Consider the following 27,357-nt stretch of genomic DNA (forward strand, 5'->3'; position numbering starts at 1 on the left):
TGTGAAACCCTTGCTGGTCTAGAGTGGTTTAATACCTAATGTCACTGTTAAAGAAGGGATTAATATTGGTATAATTACATGGTGGTTATAGGATAATATCTAATATACCTGGAGGTCTGTGTTACTGGATATCACTTATCCATTTATGGTATTTACAGTATATTGCTGTATAATAATGGTATATTGTCTAGGATGGTGCGGGGGTTAATCTCAGCCACTTATCATTTAATATTATTCAATTTTATTTTATTTAATAAGTAGGTTTATAATTCTTATAAAGATCTGGGCTCCAAATCACCTGGTTCAAGTGTAACTTGATAAAATTCTGTCTTCCTGCAACTGCCACTAGGGGGAGCTCACTGCATAGGGATTTCCACATGTATCAACTCATTCATAAATTAATCAGCAGAGGCCTCCTAGTGGTGGCACATATAATTACAGCCTTTAAGAGGTTTTATTTCTTTCCTGAACAGGTTTTAAGGGACTAGAAATCCCCATAAGTGAGCCCCTGCATAGTTGCCAACAGTCCAGAATTTCCAAGAAGTATCCCTAATTTTCAGAGACAATCCTAGCAAATTCGGTTGTCCTGGACCAAAAATTAGCATGGCTTATGTAAACCCCAGCCATAAGAGAGTGTTACCGGGTAGTTTTGGGGCATTTCGATGTGCGGCTTACCAACTATAATGTTGGTAAGTACTGTAAGTCCCTGATATCCTGAGAACAGGGGGTCAGACCACTGGCATACACATCGGACATGGGGCCCATAGCAAAGATCAAAATTGCCCCCCCCCCCCCCCTATTAAAACCCTGGGTTTTGTCACTCAGGGCAGAAAGCCCTGATTTTTGTTCCGCTCATGCCCTTTCACTGACCGTCAGGCCAATTTTTAAAAAATGCACTTTTTCTGGAAAGGGGAGATTCTAAAACCCCAGTAGCAAACAGTGCTGGGCCCCCTCTCTTCAAGGGCCTCTTAAAGGGCCCATATCCCCAACAGCAGGATCATGCATGCTATGTATGTCCTTGGACCACACAACAAAAATCTACAGTTTTTACCCAACAAATGTTATCACCCAGAACACCTGATCCTAACCAAAAGCTTCTGAGTATTAGCTTGGTAAAACAGACAAGGTGCAAAAATATTACTTTATTGTACAATATTTGTCGATATAATATTAACGGAAAAAAATAATCAACTGCTTCCACATTGTGTCCTGCATCAGCAAAGTCCAGACTTTCTGTATTTCTGCTGCCACAGAGGCACTGTTGGAAAAGGTCCACACGGGACCGAAAACGTCCGGCATCAAACAATGTGACTATCAGTGTACACTCTCTATCAGTGTACACTCACCTGGATTTTTTGCACATTATTAAATAACATTTTCTAGGACTTTCTGTGGAGTGCCATAGATTTTTTTCTAATTGTTTAAAAAGGGTTGTCCAAAAAATATAAATTTGTTAAGAAGCAATACAGGCCGCACGGAACCCCTGCCGCTCCCGTTCCGACTACCTCCAGGTCCCCGCTGTTCTCTTCTTCCTGGTCCCTGATTGCCTGAGCAGTCATCTCCTGCACGTCGAGAGGGACCATGAAGCAGAGACCAGCGAGGACCCAAGAATTGTCAGTATGGGGGTGGCAGGGGATCGGTGAGTATAATTTTTTTTAAATTTTTTTATAACATTCAGAGTCTAAGACTAAGAAAACATCAGCCAGGCAACCGCTTTAGTAAACAGTCCTGCTAGCAGGGGCGTATCTATAAGGGGTGCAGAGGTTGCATGCCGCGGCATATGATGGGGCCCAAATGTCCCTTTGCCCCATCTGAAGAGACCAGTACTATAAGTTAGGTGTGATAGTTGGGGAGGATGGCCCCTATTACAGGGATGCAATTAGGACCCAGAAGATTACACCTTTTCCTAGTTTACATAGTGTCTATCAGATCCTTGCATTTCTATGTGAACAGAGTCACAGTTAGTGTCTGGTGTGATGTCGCCGCAGCTCGCGGGCTGGCATCGTATGCAGAAGTGGCTGGATCTTCCAATAGTTCATGAGGTAATGAAATGCACTAGCAGAGATGCAAAGTGCGTCCTTAAGATTTGTTTTTCTTTTTAGATGCTTTCTTCTCCTTTGTGCCCTTCTCTTCATCCTGGAAGGCCATGTTACTATATACATGGGTGCCGTTCTCCTCCTTTTTATTTTTCCCTTCTTCCTGGAGGGTGATGTCATGATTAGAGTCTATATGCCCATTGCTGTCCTTGCCTTTCTGTTCTTTCTCCTGATACTGTAGTAACACTGCTCGGTTCACATCAGGACCTGCATACAAAGGATTGCAAACATCAGAGCATAGGACAAAACCAGATGCACAATCCTTTACTTACAATATACAGTTTTATTCACCTGAAAGGAAACGGGCAGAACACAGGAAGGGCGATCATCTCCTATTTAAAGGGGTTTCCTGAGACCAAGCGAGTCACGCAAACCCACCCTCATTACATAGAATTCTCCTGAAGAAAGTCTGCAATATACTTACCATCCTGAAGTTGTTTGAATCGGCCGCTCTGGAACCCAGTCATGTACAGCACCCCAGAATAGGGTTACTGCAAAAGGTTAATTGTTATAATGCTATATTGCTAAAGTGAAATGCTTTGATTTAATGTGTTTGTGTGCCTAATAGCACTGTATAGATAGGTCAGGGTTAAACCCTTTTTCGGTTGCTGGGAGATGGACCTGTATCCATCCCTGGTTATAGGGAGTCTAGCTGTGCTACAGAGAGGAGCTACATTGTGTGAGCTACTCAAAACTAGGCCTGAGTTTCAGAGAACCATCATCTCTGATGAGATGGTTTGGCCAGTCGTATCTTAATTCTGTACCCCTCAGCTGGGAATTACAGGGAAAAAAATAACTCAACTGCATGCCTAAGGTTTTGCAGAGAGACTGCAGAGAGAAGGGACACTACAACCCTCCTCATTGCTGCTATCCATCCATACATTGCAATTATGAGGAATTGCACTGTGTATTGCTGCTGAAATTGTGCCTTGATACCGTTGGATGTACTACTACTCCTATCCTGCACCTTAGTAAAGAGACACTTATTTATTTGCTACAAGTGGCCTGGTCACTCACTGACTCCATTTCCATATGCTGGCTATTGTACCTTCATCTACACTCCTGCCTTGCACCCTGCTGAAATACTTAGCCAAGGACACCCCAACTACCACCAGGGAGGAGCCACAACAGCATGGTGTGTCTTAAGGTAAGAAAGGGTGCATCCTCCTGTCACTGCACGCCCCTATTGGTGCGAGGATAGCCACGGTGATCCGTGTGTACACTCATTCTTGCCAGAGCCACTACCACTTCCATCCTCCACTTGTTCCTCCTGGCCGCCGCTGCATGTGTCACGGTCCTCTTCTGAAAATCCTGCTTCAGCCGACGTAGTGTCCTGTCCCAAGTTCCTGGCCTGGGCTATAAATGGCACGTCACTTCTGGAGTGGACGGGGACAGAACTATTCCTTTCCCTGGCACGTGCACAGATGAGGTGCCAGGGAGAGGAATAGTTGTGGAAATGACATCCCGTCCATAGCCATCCTAGATGGAAGCCTGGTGGCAAAAGCAAGATTTTCAGAAGAGGAACATCATGTGACCAAGTGACAACTTTAGAATGGTAAGTATATTAGAAACTTTCTTACACAGGTAAGTTATGTGTAATTAAGGTGGATTTGTGGGACCTACTGGGTCCTGGAAAACCCCTTTATGCTGTCCATAAATATTATGGGAAGTCTACTGACTAGCTACTGACAATTTAAGTCTGTAAAACCACGTAACATCACATCATGTCCCCTGGCTGCTGCGCAGTGTAACTTAGACCTATTAATTTCACTGACAGAGGACAGAAGTAAAATAAAAATTGCAGGTAAGTATATTGCGAAAATGTCTAAAAATCCCATACAACCTATACACGTACATGGACTGTAGAGGAAGGTAGTAGGCAGGGATGACCTTAGCGGTGCATGACCTTAGTACCGCTTGCTATGACGAGTTCGCCACCCACAGCTTCCACCCATAATCCCACCCTTGGTGTTGAAATATATAGTTGTGGCTACTAGTTCGATTGATTGGGCAATGATATTTCAGATACAGAACTTCTATTTGAGCACCATATGGCAGTGTTATATGGGCACCGTATGATTGCATTAATTAAAGCACTGTACGGTACACCATAATAAGGCATCAACAGAAGGTATTGCAAAAGCCACCAAGCCACCAAGCGTAGCATGTCTTTCTATGTGCACCATGCTGGCTGTACTTCTCTAGTGCACAGCAAGCGGTATCCACGGGTGGAGGCCTTGGTCCTCTTATTGGCTCTGCGGGTGAATCCGCTGGCCGCACATACAGTCAGAAGAAGAGCGAAGAAAAACGAGATCAATGCTACGTCGCTCTACCCCAAGAAGGACGTCGAGATCAGGTAAGTATATTCAGTGGTATATACAGGAGCTTGGGCACCACCAGAACATTAGCGAGTTGACCAAGGGTGTCCATTACATAGCACAGACATCACAGCGTAGTACTGTGAGAGTCATCTCAACTCTCTGCTGCTGGCAACGGGCCCATTTGTTACGTGCTGATTAACACATACCTATATGCATGTAAATGAATATATAGAGATACATTATGATTGATTGAATTTCTTGGACTTTAATAACTGGATCCAACTTACCAAAGTAGCTGAGTGCAACCGGGAGGAAGACGAGGCCATGCGCCAGTCCCAGCAGAGTTATGGTCAGATTAAGCCGGAAAAAGAAGATTTGAATGAGCTGCGCTTTGGCAAACGCTAAAACAATGATTCCCGGAAGGTTTGTCATTGCTACTCCTGCGAATACCTGTACTCAGAACAAGAAAACGCCATCAGAGACTGGGGGACTGCGGTCAACAGATGACTACCTGTCAATAAGTTACTACTAAAATAAGATTAGTGAAATGTGCAATGTTTTCATAGCTATCTATCTGTATGTTTATATGATACGGCTGGTGAAAGAATATAAGAAACTTTGTAATATATCTTATCCGAGAAAGATGTGTCCTTCTCTTATGAGACTCCTCTCCTGCTTCCCCCTTTCTTCACTTTCTCTCATGTTTCATTGCTCAGATTGATCTTCACTGAAAACAGCTTCCTGCTCATGGAGCATCAGATTACATAGAAGTCTATGGAGAGGGAGGCAGAGGAGGAGAAAAGAGGGGCTGCTGTAGACAGGCAGAGAGGCTGACACAGAGAGGGTAGGTGTGCAACAATGTCAATTGCCAGAATAAAAAAAAATTCCAGTCCTATTGACTTAAATGGGTCAGTGGTCCACATTTGTGGGCAAGAATAGGACATACCGATAGTAAAATAAAGCAGGGGCTTACCCTCTTAGATATGTATATGTGGCCCACCGTATAAATAATAACAAAAATGATAATAAAACAAGTGGCAGGCACTATATAACCTGAGGTCGCATGGAAAAATCAATCAAGTGGATGTGTATATAACATGATTTATTATAAAACATAATAGGTATTATGAAACACGTAGTCGGGGATGTTCTTTAAATGAAGTGTGTAATCAGCGGGATCTTTACTGCAGGATAGATATGATGGTAAGTTTGAATTTTTTTATATTTTTTTATACTATTTCAGGTTAAATCGATTCGCTGACACGAAGCACAAGGAAATTCGGCTTCTAGGCGAATCGAATTTATCCTGAAATTCGGATCGAATTCCACTTCGTGGTATTCGATTCGCTCATCTCTATCACCAACATTATGCCTGCTGCTGAATGAACTATTGCTTCCCCTGCTATCCAAGTATCCTGGCAAAACGATACTGACACATGGTATCAGGGGGACGCCAGTCTATTTATACTGATCTAGAAGACGCTTGCCTATTTATATAGTAGCTAATTATCAATAATAGCCATCTATTCATGAATTCATGATTTTGTCATGTCGTGCATTTTCATAAGTGTACAGTCTTATCTGAAAATATTATAGTTTAAATCTCAATGCTCATTGCCTTTAAGAGTAGAGACAAATTGAACCAGAGTCTAATATTTCTCTATAGGATTGAAATAGGCCGAGATGAGGTTATGCTGAGTTCAGTTTGGGTAAAATGTTTGTAGGGACATAGAGTGTATTGTCTCTAACAATTATTATGAGCAGATGTGGTATATCTGTTAATGATATGATGGGTCCTATAGCAATGTATTATTTTACTTCATTACAAAGTCATTAGGGAAGTCTACTTTATAGGAAGCATTGGGTGTGTGAATGTCCCATTCATGTCTTCATAATTATATTCTATATATTCCTGTGTGGTGTATTTAAATTTGCAACATATCTTAACCAATGAATTATATAATATGTCATCTATGTGTAACTATGTGTCGATATGTGTATATGTATATATATATATATATGTATATATATATCATTTAAGATATATATATTTTATGCCATGTATATTTCACTGACTGGATATAAACTTTTTAAGGTTTAGAAAGTATTGAAGTTATCTTCCTACTAATTAGATTTCATGAGGAGAGCTGAATGTTATTAGCCAGCCATGTGGGCAAGTTAATGAACCCGGATGTCAAGTAAAAGGGCCCATTGTCCATTGAATTTAAAGAAACAGTAGAGGACAGTGACTCCGACATGTCTAGATTATGGATAAGTAAAATGTCAGGAAAAAACCCTTAATACTGATGTATTTTCGAGAGGTTGAAAAGGTCATATGAACGTATTATTAGGTATTTAGAATTCATGGTGAAATTGTTATGTGGTACAACAGTGCCATCTAGAGGTAGATGGACGATATTATATTATTTTATAACTTGTTTTCTCTAGCATATCAAGGGTTTAGATTACATCATAGTAGTATTAACATACGTTACACCCTCCTCAGTTGATTGGGAGATCATAATCCAGGAGGTGGTAACGTAAGATATCAGGAAGGATAAGTACTGCTGGATAGGAACATGGGAGGAGATCAAACCATGAGATCAAAACCATCAGATCAAACCATCAGATCAGATCATCAGATCATAAGAAAGGATACCAAAAGAAACTTGAATTATATTTTGACTACTAGAGAACTCCTGAGAACTGGTCCTATCCGAAACTTTGTCCATCCTTGACTTGGTAACGTATATTATACTCTTTGCTTGTGATATTAATAAGATATTCCTCTCAGCATATAATCAAGAGTTCCCATACTATGGGAACGTATAGTGTTAAACACCTCCCTAAATGCTAGTTGTCCTCTTAGCAAAGATGCATATTGCTAATGGGAGATAGACATTGTCTGAGTAGAGGAAAAACTCTGGGAAATTATATTTCCATAGTTTGATTGCCGAGTAGGATATAATATCATATTCATATAATTTATATTTTTGATTGTCATAGGCTGAGACAGAGTCAAGGGACAACATTTATTGTTCCTGTTTAAATCTGTATTTTGTCATGTTATAACCTGTTGGTAAACAGAAAATCCGGAGTTTTTCTTGACGTATTAATTATTGGTCTGTTTGATAAAGATATAGCATTTATATCTTGTCATATGTAACTTTAAAAAATTCTGTGCTGGTGAGAAAGTGATAGTGGGTTACACCACCATCTAGTGGTGATTTGTTGGTACTGCGTCGATTTGTCTATCCATTGATCTTATGTCTGTTTTATATTGGATTTTTACTCATATATAAATAAATTATTACATATATTTTGCATAATTGATTGTCCCTTTGTTTTCATTAATTGCATAAATTAAATTTATAGTCTCAAGATAAAAGAAAAGGCGTTTTATGTCCGCCTAGTGGATTTCCATATTTTATTGACATTTTATTTTTTATATAAAATATTTATATTTTATATAAAAGATATACCTTGACAGTCACCAAGGAACTACATTGCTTTTGCTTGTTATTATTATTTTTATAGATTTTTTTAATTATATTTTTATTACGGTCTGTCTCCTATTATTAATCATGTTTCATAATATTATGTTTTATATTATTAATTATACTTTATAATAAATCATGTTATATACACATCCACTGTGTGATTTGTCCATGCGACCCCAGGTTATATAGTGCCTGCCACTTGTTTTATTATCAAGAATAGGACATACGCATGCGGAATGCACATGGAAGACATCTGTATTTTATGGATCTGCATTTTGCGGACATATGGCCGTGTGAATGCACCCCAAGCGAGAATAAAATGTAGTACTGATTGTCTGCATCGGCCACAGGTCTCTGTGTCAGGACATCATCGCCTCAGTAGGACAAAGACAACAGCAAGTTGACTAGGTGGTCAGAAGAGGATCGGTTGGGGACCAGTAGGGTGAATAGACCTTTTTTTTATTCATGCACACCACGTTGAGCAATTTAAAGATTTTTTTTTGCTAGACAACCCCTTTAAGTCTTAAATGTCTGCACTCTTGAGTGTCTTGATATCTTTGAACTATGGTGTCTCTCTTTGGTTCCCATCCCATCTCTTATACTTACAGCGCTGCCCATATAGATAGTAGCATCTCTTGCTCGATCGACTTTGGTGAGTTTGTTGCTCATGGCGAAGGACCGTGTAAGATGAGAGACAAATTCTACTGATATCCCAATGGCCTGTAGAGAAATAAAAATAATTAAGAGGGAAATTTCAAAATATCCAGACACTCATCCCCTCTCATGAGGGAACCAAACTGCAGTACCCAGTACTGTCACTAGAGGGAGCTTCTTACATATGATTTTATACAGCTGGCATTCAGTTCAGTGGGAGCTGTATAAATATTCAGGCAGTGAGCTCCCCCTTGTGGTGGCTGCAGAAAATGTATAATTTAGTTCTATGGGTGTCTGAAGGGAAGCATCACAACCACAGACTACCAGAAAAAAAATAAAAATTAACCCCAAAGCCATTCTCGACCACTATCTATACTATCCCATGTAAAAATCACATGACATGAAGTACATGCAGAAATGTGGGCCTAACGAATGTGTAAAACCCCCCTTAAAAATCCTTCATTTGCCCTGGCACAATATAGCGATATGATAAGGAGTAGTCACTCACCGTTACAAGGTTAATGAGGGAGATAGCATTATAATCAATGCCCCATAAAGTCATGACGCCAACTGTGTCTATGACGATCATAAAAATGGTAAGCAGGTTAATAATGCCAGAGCGCAGGTCCATGCCCAGAAGGATGCAGCACACCACAAAGGTTGGCAACAGACAGATGGCTAAAGTGAAAAGCCCCTCCTGTACAATGGTCAGATACTGTTCATAGAAGACGTACGTAATCCTGCATAAAGAAGTGTTACATAGGGTGAGATAATACTACACGTGACATATTCTAAGACAGTAGACTGCATATAAATAGCGTAATTACAGCAACATAATTTGCTAAATCTATGTTTAGTCCCTCGTTATAGCTTCCAGTTATTATATGTGTGGGCATTTTTGGGGCCCTAAGCAAAGTTATGTCTGGTGGCCCTGTCATACCGCTAAGCTCCACCCTGTAGTGATATAGCTCCTCCTCCTTCAGCCCGCTAAGCCCTACTCTCTGCTTAGCAGTGGAGCCCAGGCACTTCTGCTACTGCTCAACAGCTGGTAAAGACCCCATTTCCGCTGGACCCTTGTATACCTAAACTTGCTGCACAGATGGTATATTGGCTCCTTTAGTCTCTTGTGACCAGCAGGGGGCCCCCTGTTCTCTGGTGCCCCAAGCTTGGTTTTTGTGGTGGTAAATTCCACCCCTGTTTAGGGTTTAGATTGCCTACTAGACACACTGACTTTCTGTGAACCCCATTGGAGTACTTGGGGTGTGCTTTGGTCACGTAATATGATATTTCATATGATTAGTAGTTGTCTGGCGGGTGGCCCACCCTATGGGAACCCTGTGGATCCCATGAACAAAGAGACAGAAGGCCCTTTAGCTTTTTTCCCTGCTCCCCAGAGCTGGCTCCTTTGCTTCCTGTCCTCGACTGCCTTGCTCGGGTCTCCTGCCGTCAACATCCCCTTTAACACAGCTTCAGCCAATCGCACCGGTGACCTGCACCTCTTGTGTCACATGATCAACTGACCTGATGCAAGAGGAGCAGGTCACCGCTGAGGCCATTAATTGGCTGTAGCAGTGTCAAAGCGGGTGTTGACAAAGGGGGACCCCAGAGAGGCAGCTGAGGACGGGGAAAAAAGGAGCCATGACCCAGCAGCGCCGGGGAGCACATAAGTATGCTTCTCTCTGGCCAGGAGAGGAGAGTTACCAAAAAAAGGTGACCAACCCCTTTAATACTATACAATCTTATGCAAACATAGATCTTATATAAAATTAAAAGGTAGAAGACTCACGTATAAGGGAAGACTTTGAAATCAGGATCTGTGCCCGGAACCTGCCTCATTGTCGTTGTTATATTAGCTGCCAGTTCTCGGGCATATTTCAGCGCACCCGTATACTCTTGCGAGTTCTTTAAGGGTGTATGATATGCCATGAAACGAGTTGCTGCACAAGATACCAAACCAAGGTGAGTTTATGAATGCAATATTGTACCACAGATATGAAGAGTCATTTCACACGTAGAGCACAACGGCCTTTACCTATAATTTCACCCGCATCGTTGAACTTAACAGCATTATCATAAGCACCTAAACCCCTGGAAAAAAATAAAAAATCACATTATATTTGGAACTAGTCCAACCATATTTGCTGCAGATGTGGAGGGCAGCACGGTAGCTGTTTTCAAGCACAGGACAAGAGCGTACACAGATCTCCTAGGCACCATAGCAAAACGTATTAGAGGTACCCCACCTCTTGAGATTTTTTTTTATTAAGTGGAGAAAAATTTTAATAAATAAAAATTAAGGAAATCGTCATCTGCCTCATCCATTTTACCAATCTCCTCTTTTGGAAAAAGTGGAACAGGTGCTTCAGAAATATGAAACTCTTTCTGAACACCATATTTGTCTATGTATTTCTACCACACAACTGTCATAATTTAATATTTCTCCTGTTTCACTAAATAAAGAACATTATAAAACTCGCTGCCTGTAGCCACCACTAGGAGGAGCTCAGTGCACAGGAATTAATACAGTTGCCACTGACCTTAATGGCAGCTGCACTGGCGTAGCTATAGGGGTTGCAGCTGTCGCAGTTGCGACCAGGTCCCTAAGCCAGGGGGGCCCAGAGGGTCCCCCTTGCTAGTGGTGCTGTATATTTCCCTTTACAATATGCAGTGTATCTTATAAAGGGAGTACTAGTATGCAGGAGGCAAGGGAGTGAAGTGCTGTACTTAACCCTTCCTCCTGCTGCTGTGTCCTGCCTGCCTACAGCGTCAAGATGTACAGAACGCACTGTGACGTGGAGGTGGAGCAAGAGAGGTGAGTTAATTTATTTATTTTACAATCTGATCTGAGGTCTAATATGGGGGATCTGAGGACTAATGGGGGTCTGGAGGTCTGGTCTGAGGTCTGATATGGGGGTCTGGAAATCTAATGTGGGTCTGGAGGTCTGATCTGAGGTCTAATATGGGGGATGTGAGGACTAACGGGGTCTGGAGGTCTGGTCTGGGGTCTGATATGGGGATCTGAAAATCTAATGTGGGTCTGATTGGGGGTCTGGAGGTCTAATGTGGGTCTGGAGGTCTGGTCTGAGCTCTAATGGGGGGTCTAGAGGTCTAGTCTGAAGTTTAATGTGGGTCTGGAGGTCTGAGGTCTGATAGGGGGTCTGGTCTGACTTCTGATATGGGGGTCTGGAGGTCTAATGGGGGTCTGAGAGGTCTAATGGGGGTCTGGTCTAAGGTCTGATATGAAGAGGGTCTGAAGGTCTAATGGAGGTTTAATCTGAGATCTGATATTGGGGCGGTTTGACATGAAGGGGTAAAGGTCTTATCTGAGGTCTGATATTAGGGGCCTGACAAAAAAGGTCTGGTCTGAGTGGGATCTCATCTGAGGTTTGATATGGGGGTCTGATCTAAAAAATAAGGCAGGGGTGGCAGGGGTGATGTGTGTCAGCTGATCGGCAGGGGTGATGTGTGTCAGACTCCTGCCGATCTGATATTGACTCTTGCACCAGGGCCAATGAGCCTTTAGCTATGCCCCTGGACAGCTGTAAAGATATCTTGGCGTTGAGCTCCTAATAGTGGTGGCTGCAGGTAAGTACAGTGGATTTATGTTGGGGACAGGAGAAAAAGTATAGCACCAAGCCACCCTTTCCCCCCAGGACCTATAGTAGTCATGCGTTCTGTCTCCATGGAAGACATGCTACTGGCACTGAAGGCTGCATTTGAAGCCAACCAAGGACATCTGCATGGGGAGTGTATGTTCTCCCTGTGTTTATGTGGGTTTATTATGGGTTCTCCAGTTTTCTCCAGCATCCCAAAAACATTCTGATAGGGCTATTGGCTTCCTATGAAATTGGCACCAGTGCTTGTGTTTGAGACTGTGAGTCTCATTGTTGATGGGGACTGATGTGAATGGTGATCTCAGAACAGAACTCCAGATAATGTTGGTGCTATAAGGATCAGGTTGTTGGGTTTCAACATGGCTGATACCTTTGGTCTTAGGAGATAAGCTGTCTGGAAGCCCCAGACCTCACTCTCCCTATTGAGAACACAAGCATGCTCGGCTGAGTGTATGGGAGGAAGTTGAAAGAGATAGCTGTCAGCCAAACGAGCGTTCAGCTGATGCTATCTGATGTATATGGCCAGCCTACCAGTGCCCCGATGGTAAAAGTACTGGAATGCTGATTAAATGTATGGCCAGTTAACTCACGCTTTTGGACACTTCAGATTTGGATAGTCTGCCAGAAAATAAGGCAAATATTTGTTAAATTCTTCCACTGTTGGTCGCAGAGGTCCACTTGGATTTCTCACACATTTCCTGATACATTGAAGTGAGTCTGTAATTACAAGGGTCATCATCAGATTAGACAGACCAAAACCAGCAAGAGTCAGACAAAAGCTACCTCTATATCATAGGATCATAATGTAAGGCATATATTACCTTCAGAGGTGCAACTTGAAGCTCCTGGGCCCCAATGCAAAATCTGTATGAGAGCTCCCACCTACCACGTGCCACGTATAATACTGGTGTCTTATGTGGCATTTGGAAGGCCACGATAAGAACGCCTGTCTGTACTTATAGCAACACCACTGATTACCTTAGGCTCTGTTCACAGATTTTTCATCTTTTGGAGGTATACATTGATGGAAGTATGTAGGCATATGGTTTCATGCATCACCCATTGACTCCCATAGTAATAAAATGTTTCTACCGTATCCGTCAATGTAGGAAAGTGCATCAGAATTACCGTATGCAATAAAAAAAAGTTACGCCAATGCTTTCACACCCAGTGTATACCAAAGGACACTTCTATGCATACTTGCCCAGCACCCGGAGAAGGAGAGACTTCCTGGACATTTGGAGGAGCTGGCAAATCTCCTGTACAGCTATTGGAGGAAAGCAGCCTTCCATGACCACATGGTATCAGGATGTTGCATCAGCCCCGGCACCCATAGATGCCCTGAACGGACGTGACACATCACAAAAAGTGGTATGATGCGTCATGAAAGGGGCGGAAGTGTTTTACCTTATAAGACATCCTAAGCAAAAGCCATGTCTTACAGATGGTATCCAGCAAAGAATTAATAGAGAGATGGTGATGCATGTGCATGCTATGCCTGGCAGGGACCATGTTCTCACAATATGTAGTGGTCTCAGAAGTGGGACTCCTACCTATCCAATGTTTTTGGAATATAGTGTGGCTAGGCTATTAAACGGGGCATATCGCTAGAATATGCTCCCATTGTCTGATAGGTGCGGGTCCCACTGAGAACTGAGCAGGGGAAGGTGGTGGCCGCAGGACCCCGGGTTTTCCGGGGTCCAGCCACCACCAAGCGCTGCTCCCCGTAGTAGTAAAAGGGAGCGCACAGCGCTTGCGCAGCCACCACTCCCATTCATTTCTATGGGGATGACGGAAATAGCCGAGCCAGTGCATGTGCAGTGTGCCCTCCACAACTTCCGGGGCTCTGTTCTCGGTGTAGGTCCCAGAGGTGGGACCTACACCTATCAGACAATGGGGCATATCCTAGCGATATTTCCCCAATGTCTGAGATGGTAAAACCCCTTTAATGTCTAAAACGTAAAAAAATAATAATAATTTAATACAATGTAGAATCAAAGTTACTATTATCTATTGGATATATGCTGGACCGGATGATGTAGACTTTAAAGTGCAACTCCACCTTTCAAATTACCGGTAATTAAGGGTTTGATTTGCTTAAAGGGGACCTTTCACTAGAATAAAAAATCTAAACTAAGTATACAGACATGGAGAGCGGCTCCCAGGGATCTCCCTGCACTTACTTTTATCCCTGGGCGCCGCTCCGTTCTCCCGGTATAGGCTCCGGTATCTTCATATGTTCGGCTCAACTGGGTGGAGCCTGCCGGCGTCTCCTTCTCCCAGGCTGGAGTGCTGGCCAATCGCAGCGCTCAGCTCATAGCCTGAGAGTTTTTTTTTCTCTTAGGCTATGAGCTGAGCGCTGCGATTGGCCAGCGCTACAGCCTGGGAGAAGGAGACGCCGGCAGGCTCCACCCAGTTGAGCCGAACATATGAAGATACCGGAGCCTATACCGGGAGAACGGAGCGGCGCCCAGGGATAAAAGTAAGTGCAGGGAGATCCCTGGGCGCCGCTCTCCATGTCTGTATGCTTAGTTTACATTTTTTATTTTAGTGAAAGGTCCTCTTTAAGGCCTCATGCACACGACAGTGTTTTTTCACTGTCAGTGATTTGGCTTCAGTGGTCCGTGTCCGATTTTGCTTCAGTTGTGTTTCCTTGTGTCTTCCTTTTTTTTTGTCTGGCAGTGGAAAAAAAAGGAAGGTTAATGAAAAGTGTAATTTTTTTGCACCAAGGTCTTGTAGAAAAAAAAAGGACACGGACACGGATGACATACCAGTTGTGCATCCGTTTTTTTTTGACGGACCCATTGACTTGAATGGGTCCGTCCTCCGTTTTCCACTGACAAGAATAGGACAGGTTATATTTTTTTGACGGACTGGAATCACGGATCACGGACGCGGAGAAAAAACGGAGGACTATCAGTTTTTTTTCACAGCTCCATAGAAATGAATGGGACCTCCGCTAAACTGTGAAAAATGACGGAACGGACGCAGATGCACACAACGGTCGTGTGCATGAGGCCTAATAGGTTAAAGGCTATGGACACCCCTGAGAGGTAACTGTTTATTATTATTGCATTTTACTCATTTTGGGCTAAAAATAATGGGCATTGTAGTTTCACAGCAGGTTAGGAGCCCTAGCTGAAAGTACACGGTGGCCCACGAAAAAGTAGTCCACCTCCAGCGACAGTATGAGAAGATGAACAAGCAAGTGTTTATTTTTCTTTTTTTTCTTTATTACCCTCAAGTCATAAAAGTTTCTTAAAGTGGTCCCCGTTCAGGTCTATGCACCTTTTGGCAGGTCGGATTATGTTGGCTGATACTGCTTGTGATGCTATAGAAGAAAAACATGTCCTGGCTGATGAGAAAACACGTTGCTCCTCAGAGAACTCATGGATGGGTTCATGAACTGTTTACGGAAGAGCGAACTGTGAGCAAGGGGTTATGGCCACCACGTTCCCCAGACTTGTCCACATGAGATTTTTATCTGGGGAGAAATTTAAACCAGAAATTGTCCGCTAACAATCCACATCCCCTGGATGAACTCAAGGAGAACGTCACAAACACCATCCGCAGCATCACAAGCAGTATCAGCCAACAGAATCCGACCTGCTCAGGAATGCAGAGAGTCGTGAACGGGGACCACTTTCTGCATCTTTTGTGACTTGTGGGTAATTAAAAAAAACAATCCACTTGCTGGTGCATCTTGTCGTACTATTGCTGGAGGCGGGCTACTTTATCGTGGGCCACCCTATACTATGTCCAGCAGCGTCTGTATGTACGGCATTGTCTTGGGTTGCCTTTGCTCGTGGTGCTCTAGCTGATACTTACTGTTGGTGGAGGAGCAGAATGTGTCATTGAATAAAAGTAGCCTGCAGCAATCTGATGACGGGTTTAGCCAGTCCACAAAATCATCGACCCAGGAAGATGCTGGCACTGCCAAATAAGATCTGGAATGAGATAGCAGCACAAAAAAATGATGATGTTTCAGCTCAATAGGAGAACGAGGCACAGAGTGTATTTAAAATATTACCAACATATTCTGAAGTGCTGTACAAAAATTATAATTGCATCTGTCCGTTGGGTGTTATTCTGGCTGGAGTTGCAAAATGATTTTTCTGTTTCAAACACACTAAGGAGGGGTATTCTGACCAAAGGCACTTATGGTATATCCATAGGATGTGTCTGAAAGGTTGGGGTCTCACCAATGTTCGCACCATTCCCGTAATCCCCTTTAGAATACAGTGTTGGCCATTCCTGTTCTTCTCGCTCCTCCCTTTTAGGGTCCATTCACATGTCCGTAAGCCTTTCGCAAAATGCGGAACACACACAGCCAGTATCCGTGTTTTGCGGATCCGCAACTTGTGGACCGCACATGGCCAGCCCTATGTTAGAAATGCCTATTCTTGTCTGTGATTGCGGGCAAGAATAGGACATGCTCTATCTTTTTTGTGGGGACACAAAGGGGGTCACATAGTGGAGTTTATATTTCTTTATAGTTCAGGTCTGTCCACAGCATCAAAAAAACACTGGAAATAAACTCATAAAGTACACTTAAAAATGTAATATTTATCTAAGAAATGCTATAATAACAGCTACCCTTAATCTCACGTTTATGGCCCGCTTTAGGGCCCCTACACGCACTTGGGTTTTTTCTCCATGTCACATTGTTTATTTAATGCATTGTTATGTAGTGTGTATTGTACTTAGCATCATGAGTGCCCCAAATACCGTCAGGCAGCAGCCCCAGAACCAGGGTATGCCCCCAGAGAAGAAAGGGTGTGCCTTTCTGTCACTGCCCAGCCTTAGGGAGCAATGGCGAGAGGATACCCACTGTGATAAATTGTTGCGGCAGAGCCACTACCAAACTTATCCTAGTCTTAATAATGCCCTGCACTGGCGGTGGATCAGCCGGTGTTATGAAGAGACACTGGCCTGTACAAAACGTCGGCGCATCCACCGCCCACTCTAAATGTAAGGCAGCTTCCGAGCCGTCTTACATTTAGACCATTTTCTGCACCTAAAACAGGTGGGGAAAACGGTAAATGAGGCGGGCCTGCTGGCCCCTCCCCTTCCAGGCCACACCCTCTTTGGCGAGTCCCTGGGGAAAAGAGGACACCGACTCTGTACTTAGAAGTCATCTCAGCCACCTGATCGTGTCTATAATGAGAAACTGGATAACTTCTTTAAAAAATCTACCCAGTTTTTTAATAGCAGATAGGCTGGTTGATGTCCTGTACACTGCCTATCTCTATGGAGTGCATTACGTCTACTCTGTTATGTGCCACTTGTGCAGGGGGTGGGAGACTAGGAGCCGGGGGATTCACCTGTACCCCTGTGGGCCAGACCGTGATTGCGTGAACCCACTCTTAAAAAAACATATATATATATATATATTTTTTAAATAAAGAAATAAAATATTACATACAGGAATGGGCATTGTATATCTTATACAATAACGCAGAGGCCCGGATGATCGGGGCACGTGTCGCACTGAGTAGTGGTATCCTTCCGTATCCCCCTCCTGTGACACACTCTGCACTTTTTTTGGGTCCGTCCCTTCTTTCCAGTATGGGGGACCACACCTGGAAAGTGTTGGCCAGGGACGATCCGGGCGCCTCCAGTTCCCGAGGTACTCCGGCCTGCTCTTTCCCGGTCAGAAAAGATCAGGTCCTTGAGGACTGCCTGATAGAACTGAAGGAATGTCCCTGTGTTGCCAGCGCTCCGGGACAGCACAAAAAAGTTGTACAATGCAACCTGTACAAGTAGACCGCAACTTTTTTGTACCATGCCCGGGTTTTGCGCATGGCGTTATATGGCTTGAGGACTTGATCAGAGAGATCAACTCCTCCCATATACCGATTGTAGTCGACGATACAATCGGGCTTGAGGACCGTTGCCGCGGTACCTCGCACAGGGACAGGGGTGATGCCGTTACCGTGGATTGTGGATAGTACAAGGACATCCCTCTTGTCCTTATATCTGACCAGCAACAGGTTTCCACTGGTAAGGGGACGGTTCTCACCCCTGGGGATAGGTACCTGGAGGCGGTGGGTAGGGAGGCCGTGTTGAATTTTCCGCACGGTCCCTCAAGCGGACGTAGATCTGGCGGCGAGGGACTGGAACAAGGGGATACTAGTATAAAAGTTATCCACGTACAGGTGGTAACCCTTATCTAGCAGTGGGTGCATAAGGTCCCACACAAGTTTCCCACTAACACCCAGAGTGGGGGGACATTCTGGGGGTTCAATACGGGAATCTCGCCCCTCGTACACACACGAAACTTGTAAGGTACTCTAACAAAGTTTGTACAGCTTCACGCCATACCTCGCCCGCTTAGAGGGAACATACTGACGGAAAATGAGTCTCCCCTTGAAAGCAATGAGAGACTCATCAACCGCGACCTCCCTTCCAGGTACATAGGCCTCCAAAAATTTGGCCCCAAAGTGATCGATGAACAGCCTGATTTGGGGGGGGGGGGGGGGGGTTATGCTGCATTATCTGCATAATGCAGGCATTTCTGGATGGCCTCAAAACGGGAGCGTGTCATGGCCATACAGTAGAGTGGGGTCTGGTAGAGGACGTCCCCACTCCAGTAATGCCTGACACTAGGTTTCTTGACTAGGCCCATGTGCAGCACGAGGCCCCAAAATGTCCTCATCTCAGCTGCACTGACCGGAGTCCAGCCACCGGCCCTAGCCAAAAAGGAGCCTGGGTGTTAAGCAATGAACTGTTGGCCGTACAGGTTAGTTTGCTCCACCATCAGATTCACTAAGTGGTCACTGAAAAAAAGACTAAAATAGTCATATTCAGTGAAGCCCACTGTGGAAATCTGGATTCCTGCTTGGCTAACAAAATCAGGAATCACGGGCTCAAAATCCTCTGGGGTACACCATGCAAGTTCACCGGTAGGGGGCTCAGGTGGACTTATCTGGTGGGTCGGAAAACTAGTACAAGCCCCAGAGCTGCTCGTACTAGTGTGGGCCACAGGGTCCCTGGCATGGCGGTCCCCTTGCTCCGCCGCCTTGGGGGCTCATCATCATAGCTAGATGATGAGGAGGACGCGGATGACAATAGTAAAGTGGGGTCATCCTCACTGGGGCTCTCGGAGTCGGAGGCAAGCTGGGCGTATGCCTCCTCAGCCGAGAACATCCGGCGGGCCATAGGGGAGTGTGTGTGTGTGGAAATCTTTATTTAGTGTGCGTGTGTGTGGGGGCACGGGTGTTGGCGGACTTTGCCCTAAAACTAACAGAAAAAAAAATTAATTAAGTTTAAAAAAAGACCAAAAAATGTGAAAAAAATATATATATTCAAACTCGCTGATCAGCCGTCCGAAGCTGATCAGCGGTGGGGTGTGCGATGCGTTAACAGTGGCTGGACGCTAAGAGTGATGGCCACAGTCAGCGTACGCAGAAAATAAAATAAAACTGCTTGCGCCCAAAAAAAATGTGTGGGGGGGGGGGGCAGGGGGGCAAGCTGCAGCACCCCTGGGGGGTCTAGGGTCACACAGCTGTGCTGTAGACCCCAGACACCCGATTAGGGTGATGTAACAGTTAAAACTTTATTTTATTTTTTCCATCCCTGCCTAACCTAACCTGTCCCTAACCTTTCCCTAAATACCTTTTAGTGCCAGATGGCACTGTGGAGGGTCAAAAGGGGGGTGCTGGGCAGATATGGGGGTGCTGGGTCCTCGCTCCCGGACACAGAAAGGAGAGGAGCGCTGCAATAATTTGAACCTCCCGCCCGCCCTGCAGCCAATCAGAAGCGATCCTGAGAGGTGATGTCACCATCACCTCTCAGGATCGCAGGATGATGATTGGTGGTGTATTATCACACCACCGATCACCATCCTGTTCCGGGTTATCGGGTCCCCAGAGACCCGAATAACCCGGAAATGCAGCAAACCGCAGGTCTGAATTGACCTGTGGTTTGCCGCCGATCACCGATACTGGGGGGGGGGTCCCCCCGCGCATTGTCCCAGGGTGCCTGCTAATTGAGTTGAGCAGGCACCCAGTTCTGATCACCGCCCGCTGCGCGGCGGTGATCGGAACTACACATGACGTACCGGTACGTCATGTGTCCTTAATTACCGGGACATCATGACGTACCGGTACGTCATGTGTCCCCAAGAGGTTAATGAAGGTCGATAAAGTCCAAACACTATTTTATGCATTATCCACAGTCATGGCAGGATGAGATTAGAGGAACAGACAGGAGATAAGAGGTGAGTCAGGGTTGAGCAGTATATACTGGTAGTAAAGAAATAATGCCTCCCTTGTAGATTGTAAGCCATCTGGGCAGAGTCTGTCAGTCCATGCATATTCTACACATTCTATATCGATGTGAGCTCCTATCATTGCTACCTGGAATTAATGGTGCTGATAATAAAATGTCCAATGTAAAGCTGACCATATACTTTAGACAGAGTGAGCTTGTTTCACCAACAACTATTCCTCTCGACTCTACCATTAACATGTAAGCTCTGCTCAGCCGAGTGTGCATGTTTTACAGTGGGGAGAAGCCAAACAAGTCACTGCCATATCCGCTTCTTTTTACCCTCAAAATCAGTCTGCATGGGAGAATACTGTACATTTGCTAGTCAGCCGGTCTCACTGAAATAGCAGGGTTGGATTACTTTCATCTGCAGTACCCCAGAGGACTACTGCAAAGGGTTAATCAATGTTAAAAGAGTTAATGCAATGTTCTTAAGTTAAATGTTGTGATTTATTGTGCTGATATGCACTCGATAGCAATGTATTGGTGAAGTAACAGTTAACAATTGGCAGATTGTGTTTTGGTTGCCAGGTGATTGGCTGGTTCCACCCCCTGATTAGCAGTTTAGTTTAGTAGAGTCTAGTGTGAGAAGAAGCTACAGGAGAGACATGTTGCTGAGAGCTCCTGCATGGACTAGGCCCAAATCTCTGAGCTGCCAAGGAAGCAACACTGCTACCAAAGTTCCTCTGAAGGAAATAGACCAGACATCTGAGAAGGCCTAGAGTGTGAAAGTACTACAACTACCATCATTGTTGCTTTTACACTTGCACTCTGCCAAACATTCACCATCAAAGGCACCCCAGCTACCACCAGGCAGGAGCCCCAAAACCAAGGTGTGCCCCAAGGGAAGAAAAAGTATGCTCTCCTACCACCGCATGGCCCTAGGAAGCTCCAGAGTATAGTTTGACACAGCAAACTGTGAGTACAGCTGCCACCATCATAGCCACTACTACTACTCCTATCCTCTGCTCCCCTCTCCCGGGTAACTGCACATTTACTGTTTATGGCCCTCATGGTGACATTTGGTCACCTGTGAGTAGCCTCCATGTTGGTTTTTTTGAGTAGTTACAAGATCTCTCACAACTTTCCAAGAAGATCCTGAAAATCGCTGCAATGCCACAGCTAGAATGATTTCCCATACACCAATTAGATATCTTATTTCTAGCTGCAAGAATTGAACATGCGCCAATAATCATCTCATTAAGTGATAGATTGGCCTTATAACCAGGGCAGCCATGGCTGGGTTTAGGCTGTCCATAGAAATGGAATTCTTATCTGCAGATCAATGGCAGATCCAGCATATTATACAGGGTGAGTCAAAAGTCTCAGGGCACCCTTTTATTTCAGAAACGAAAGGGAAAATTAAATATGAATACCCCAGCAAGTAATGGGTGAGAAGACCTATCTTTTAGGCTATTGTCATGGACGTACCGAGACATACGGAAGTCCCCGCGACAGTGAGTGGCAGGAGATCTTTGAGACTGGCAACACATGGTTTGATTTGACATATTTACCTTGTGGATCAATAGGTGTCTGTGTTGTTTCTGGTACTGGCCACACCCTTTACTTCCAGGTGTTGCTATTGTGGTCATTTAACTTTACCTATTTATAGTTGTTTCTCCCACAATGCTGTGCGGTTTATAGCTTCAGTTGGACCTGTGGATAGCTGGTGTTTGGATCTCAGCTGAGTTCCTGGTGCTGGCATAGCTTCTTGGAAGTTAAGTGTTACCTTTCCCTTTTGTATTTTATTTTAACTTTTCAGTGTGTTGCATTCCCTTGTTGTTTTTTATTAGGCCTCAGGGAGACTCCCGTTCATCCTTCCTTTTGGAGAAACAGGCTGTCTCATTCCTGTCATTAATACCAGGGTCCTTGAGAGTTAGAAAGGACTTTAGGTATTCCTGTGTATGAACTCACCTACCTTTGGGGTCTGTTCATACTGGTAGTCAGTCAGGGCTTTGGTTAGGGTTTGCACTAGGAGGTGTCCATCTTCCTTCCCTTATTTCCTTTCCCCTTTCCCTCCTATGTTCGGTGTGGGGTTTCCCTCCCACATTAGAGCGTGACAGCTATGTCCGTAACTTGGCTGCCATCTTGTAAGCCGCCATATGAGATCATGGGCAAATTATTTAAATGTAGAAGGCCATGGAACATATTTAAAAAAAAATATTTTCTCAGAAATCGATTGCCGCAATCAGATTTGCAATATCTCTTGAGGTTCAGAAGCTATCAACACAGAAAGTTCAAAACTTAAAAGTTCTGTGTTTAGGACCATGGACAACACATTGAACATGTCAAATAGCTGTGCATCTCAGGGAACATTGCCAATTGTTGTTGCAAACTTCTGTGTTGATAAGTTTTGAACCACAAGAGATATTGTAGCAATCGATTTCTGAGAAAACTATAGTCTTCTTTGATATACTACATGACCCCCTTCCCATTGGAAAACATTTGCCCTTGATCCAATATGGTGGCTTTCAAGATGGTGGCCATTTTCTGGATATAGCCTAACAGATAGGACCCCTCACCCATTACTTGCTGGGATATATTTTATTTTCGTTTCTGAAATAAAAGGGTGTCCTGTGACTTTTGACTCACCCTGTATATCTTCCACAATGAAAATCACCAGAGCAAGCTATGTGCAGACACTGAACAAGTGGAGGGCAGATAGCAGGTGGGACACTTCAGCTCTGAAACTGGCAGAATTGTGAATGCTGCTCTTGGATATAAGGATATAACTTAGGTTCAGTACAAAATAAGTAATGCAATATATGAATTCACAAAGTTACTCAACTATTTAGAGGCGTATCCTGGAACCACTGTAAATTTCCTAACAGGGTCTCCCATTTATCTCTCTATTTAAAGCACTGGTCTCCTCACGTGAGGTAGAGGGACCTTTCAAGCCCCTTCAGATGCAACTGCAACCACTGTACCCCCTTTAGTTTTGCTCCAAGAGTAGTAATACAAGCCATTCATTTCTTGGTATAGCATCAGACGTACTTACCTGTCAGGATAATCAGTGGCATACTGTATCTTCTGTGTCATTGAGTTATTATCACACCCTGAGCTGGAACAGATACCATTGATTCCAGCCACTGAGGTAAAGTTGTATCCACCTGTGGTCACAAAGTACGTGGGGACACCAACCTCGAAATACTTGTTGAGATGTTTGAAATACTGAAGTACGTAGGAATCCTGTGGAGAGAAGTCATGGAGAAATTAGATCTCTCTCTCACTTCCCGGGCTGCAAATTACCATCAGCAGAATACAGGAGCTGTTTATGGCAGCCTGTATTCTGTCAAGCTGAGCTTCTCTTATCACTCCATTTACATAGTACAGGCTGCAAGAGAATTTATATTCTCACTCATTGTTAAAGGTTTCCCTTCCAAGGAGGAGCTTTATAGTTAAAGGGGTTATCCCATGACTAAAGTAAACAATCAGACATCATATAGAACATGACTAGCTCTTTCTAACAAAGCTAGAACCAGCCCTGTACCTCACATGGATCCAGAGATCTCCACATTCATTGCTCTGCTAGATTTATATCAAGCTGACAGCTCGGGGGGGGGTCTTTTCTGCCTTAGCTCAGGAGGCGTGTCCATGCTCTCCCTATCACAGCTCAGGGGGCGTGTCTCAGCTCACCCTATCACAGCTCAGGAGGCGTGTACATGCTCTCCCTATCACAGCTCAGGAGGCAGTTGAAGGATGAAACTGAGCATGTGTGGCCTTCTCAGTGAGCAGGTCAAAGAAAAAACACAAACAGCAGGTGGTGCTATACAGATACATTTTATTGAATAACTCAGTGGCTATGCTAAATTTTTAATTACAAAAGTATTCAAATCCAGGTTTGAAATTTTTTTGTAGGACAAACCCTTTAATGGGGTTGTCTGCCTAACTTGTAATATGGTGCTCAATAAACTTGATTCCCTGCCCCTCGCTTGCCTTTTTCCAGGTCCCTCAGTGGTCAGTGTATTTTGGCCTCCAGTGATTTTTCGACACGTTCATGTGACCATTGCAGCCAATCACTGGCTGCAAGCAGTGACGATAGTGAAGCCCACTGCAGCCAGTGATTTAATGCAACAGTCACATGTCTGTGTTGAAACATCATCGCTCGGAGAGGCCCAAGAGTCCTTTCAGCCTCCATCCGGACAGTATGCGTCGGCATGCCGTTTTAGGAAAGCAGAGCAGAAAAGAAGCATACCGTGCAGTATAATGTACTTTCATTTTACAATGGGATCCTATGGGTGACAAATGACACTCCATGGCATCCATCTCAAGCCCTCTGACGTGGACAACTTGAGCGTATACGCGCGATGGTAGACTCCAACTTCATGTATACCGAGTCTTACTCCATTTATCGTTTTATACCATTCTCAGCTTTAGGTAAGAACTTTGAAGGAGCTCGACAACCCCTTTAAGGATGCCTTCACACGCGGCAAATTTTGTGGCTGAAAATTCTGCGACTGAAAATCAGTTCCATTCATTTGAATGGGGCAGCAAGCACATGGATTTCTGAAAGCCCCATTCAGGTGAATGGAACTGATTTTTAGTTGCAGAATTTTCTGCCGCAAAATACTCAGCGAGGGAAGGCACCCTAATTAGCCCTATCCCTCAGCGGCTCTTGGCCATACATTGTGTTTTGTCTAACGCCCCTGATATCGCATAGATCAGACGTCTCTACTTGTATGATGCACTGCACTTCGTACCTTCAGGTTACACTACAGCAGGAAAGCGGATTATAGCTGGACTTAGACCATTGTAATAAAAGCTTACACACACAAAAAATAATAGCATTGTGTAATAAATACCGCCCTGACAAAGCAAAAAGCGTATTAGAAGAAGAACATAAAAGCAGACTGCCCCCCAAAAATACCCATGCACTAAATGGAAACGCTCATTGTGCCCTGGCACCTGTACCATTATCACCCACACAGACAAAGCTTCTAAATGGTTGTGCAAAGAAATTTAAAGGCAAAGTTTAATTTTCTAATTTACAAATTACACCCCTAAACATTGCCACCCTATCAACCTAGCCCTGCCTACAGAGATACTGCAGCTAAAATTGTAAAAAAAAAAAAATATATCTTAAAGGTGTCTCACTTCAGTAAGTGGCATTTATTATGTAGAGGAAGTGAGTACAAGCCACTTACTAATGTATTGTGATTCTCCATATTGCCTCCTTTGCTGGCTGGATTCATTTTTCCATTACATTATACACTGCTTGTTTCCATGGTTATGACCACCCTGCAATCCAGCAGCGGTGGTCATGCTTGTACACTATAGAAAAAAGCACCAGCCTCTCTGGTGGACGGGACTGTGGGACTGCACATAGGCTAGTGCTTTTTCCTATAGTAAGCAAGCACGACCACCACTGCTGCTGCTGGATTGCAGGGTGGTCGTAACGATGGAAACAAGCAATGCATAATGTGATGGAAAAAGCCAGCAAAGGAAGCAATATGGATAATAATAATACATTAGTAAATGGCTTGTGCAGTGATCCCTTTAGGATACAATATTTTCAACATATAATGGTCTTTTCTGACCCATCATAAGTTAAAACTAGACTCAACATATCTGTGAAGGTTCTCATTTATCCAGGTCATGGTATATCTGTAAAGAATAAATCAAGGCAACTGGACTTACTGTAGATTTCTTGAAAACGTTTCACTCGTTCTTCCAACGAGCTTTCTCAATACAGCATTGTATGTGGCAGACAATTGATGTCGAACCCCCCGCCTCTATTCAAGCTTGGCTTCTCCATTTTTACGTAGATGGCCTCCTTCACACCTCGTTTGTACCAATCGGCCTCCTTATCCAAAACACGTACTTGACTGTCTTCAAAGGTGTGACCTGTTTCTTTTAGATGTAAGTACACGGCTGAATCTTGACCAGAGGTTTTGGCTCTTCTATGCTGAGCCATACGCTGATGTAGTTGTTGTTTTGTTTCGCCGATATACAGTTCTGAGCATTCCTCATTACACTGGGCTGCGTACACAATGTTGTCCATCTTGTGTTTAGGCGTTGGGTCTTTTGGGTGAACCAGTTGTTGCCTCAGTGTGTTGCTGGGTTTAAAGCAGACAGGGATGTGATGTTTATTAAAAATCCTTTTGAGTTTCTCAGACACCCCAGCTACATATGGGACGTAAAAATGGAGAAGCCAAGCTTGAATAGAGGCGGGGTGGTTAGACATCTATTGTCTGCCACATACAATGCTGTCTTGACACCTTTTTCTGGGAGGTCATTATCACCTACTGATTCCAATTAGGATAATGTAATCAACACCTTTGACCCCATGCTGGGTATAATGACCTCTGACCCCATGCTGGGTATAATTACCAGATGTTGATTCAGTTACATATTTATTCCCAGAGAATTCTTGTACAGTCACTCAGAATTGAAAAAGCTAGTTGGAAGAACGAGTAAAACGTTTTCAAAAAATCTACAGTAAGTCCAGTTGCCTTGATTTATTCTTTACAGATAGACTCAACATACAATGTCTCAGACTCAGATCCAACCAATCAAGGCCACTTCTCTGGTAAAATAGCTGGATTAGTTGCTAGTTAGCTAGTTATATGTAAGGACTTTTTTTTATCTGTCTTAGTTATCTGCTTATTTTTCTAAAATCTTCATTTTCTCTTATCTTGGATGACATTTTGAGGCTTTGGAAACTCAAGTTACAATGGATTCAACATACAATGGTCGTCCTGGAACTAATTAATTTTGTAACTTGAGGAACCACTTCTAACTTCTTCTACATAATAAATGCTATTTACTGAAGTGAGACAACCCCTTTAATAAAGCTTAAGCTCCACCTCTATTTAGTAAGGGCATTTACCTTTTTCTAAACTCTATGTAATGGGGCTCTCCGCCCAACTTCTTAGAAGATTCCCTTAAGGGTCCATTCACA

General features: G+C 43.9%; 1 protein-coding gene across 1 annotated transcript in view; it reads right to left on the reverse strand.

The window, feature by feature from the left end:
- Positions 1 to 513: 513 nt before the first annotated feature.
- Positions 514 to 27,357, reverse strand: part of NPC1L1 (NPC1 like intracellular cholesterol transporter 1) — a 46,026-nt gene continuing 19,182 nt past the window's right edge. The window contains exons 12-20 of the mRNA XM_040414574.1: positions 23,455 to 23,645; positions 16,014 to 16,132; positions 12,776 to 12,902; positions 10,604 to 10,659; positions 10,358 to 10,508; positions 9,080 to 9,311; positions 8,524 to 8,637; positions 4,705 to 4,867; positions 514 to 2,303 (exon numbers count right to left, since the gene is read on the reverse strand). Of these exons, the coding sequence (XP_040270508.1) occupies positions 2,080 to 2,303; positions 4,705 to 4,867; positions 8,524 to 8,637; positions 9,080 to 9,311; positions 10,358 to 10,508; positions 10,604 to 10,659; positions 12,776 to 12,902; positions 16,014 to 16,132; positions 23,455 to 23,645 (1,377 nt within the window). The 3' untranslated portion in view covers positions 514 to 2,079. The remainder of the gene's footprint in view (positions 2,304 to 4,704; positions 4,868 to 8,523; positions 8,638 to 9,079; positions 9,312 to 10,357; positions 10,509 to 10,603; positions 10,660 to 12,775; positions 12,903 to 16,013; positions 16,133 to 23,454; positions 23,646 to 27,357) is intronic.

The sequence above is a fragment of the Bufo bufo genome, chromosome 1 (assembly GCF_905171765.1).
Source record: "Bufo bufo chromosome 1, aBufBuf1.1, whole genome shotgun sequence".
In the NCBI taxonomy this organism is placed as follows: Eukaryota; Metazoa; Chordata; class Amphibia; order Anura; family Bufonidae; genus Bufo; species Bufo bufo.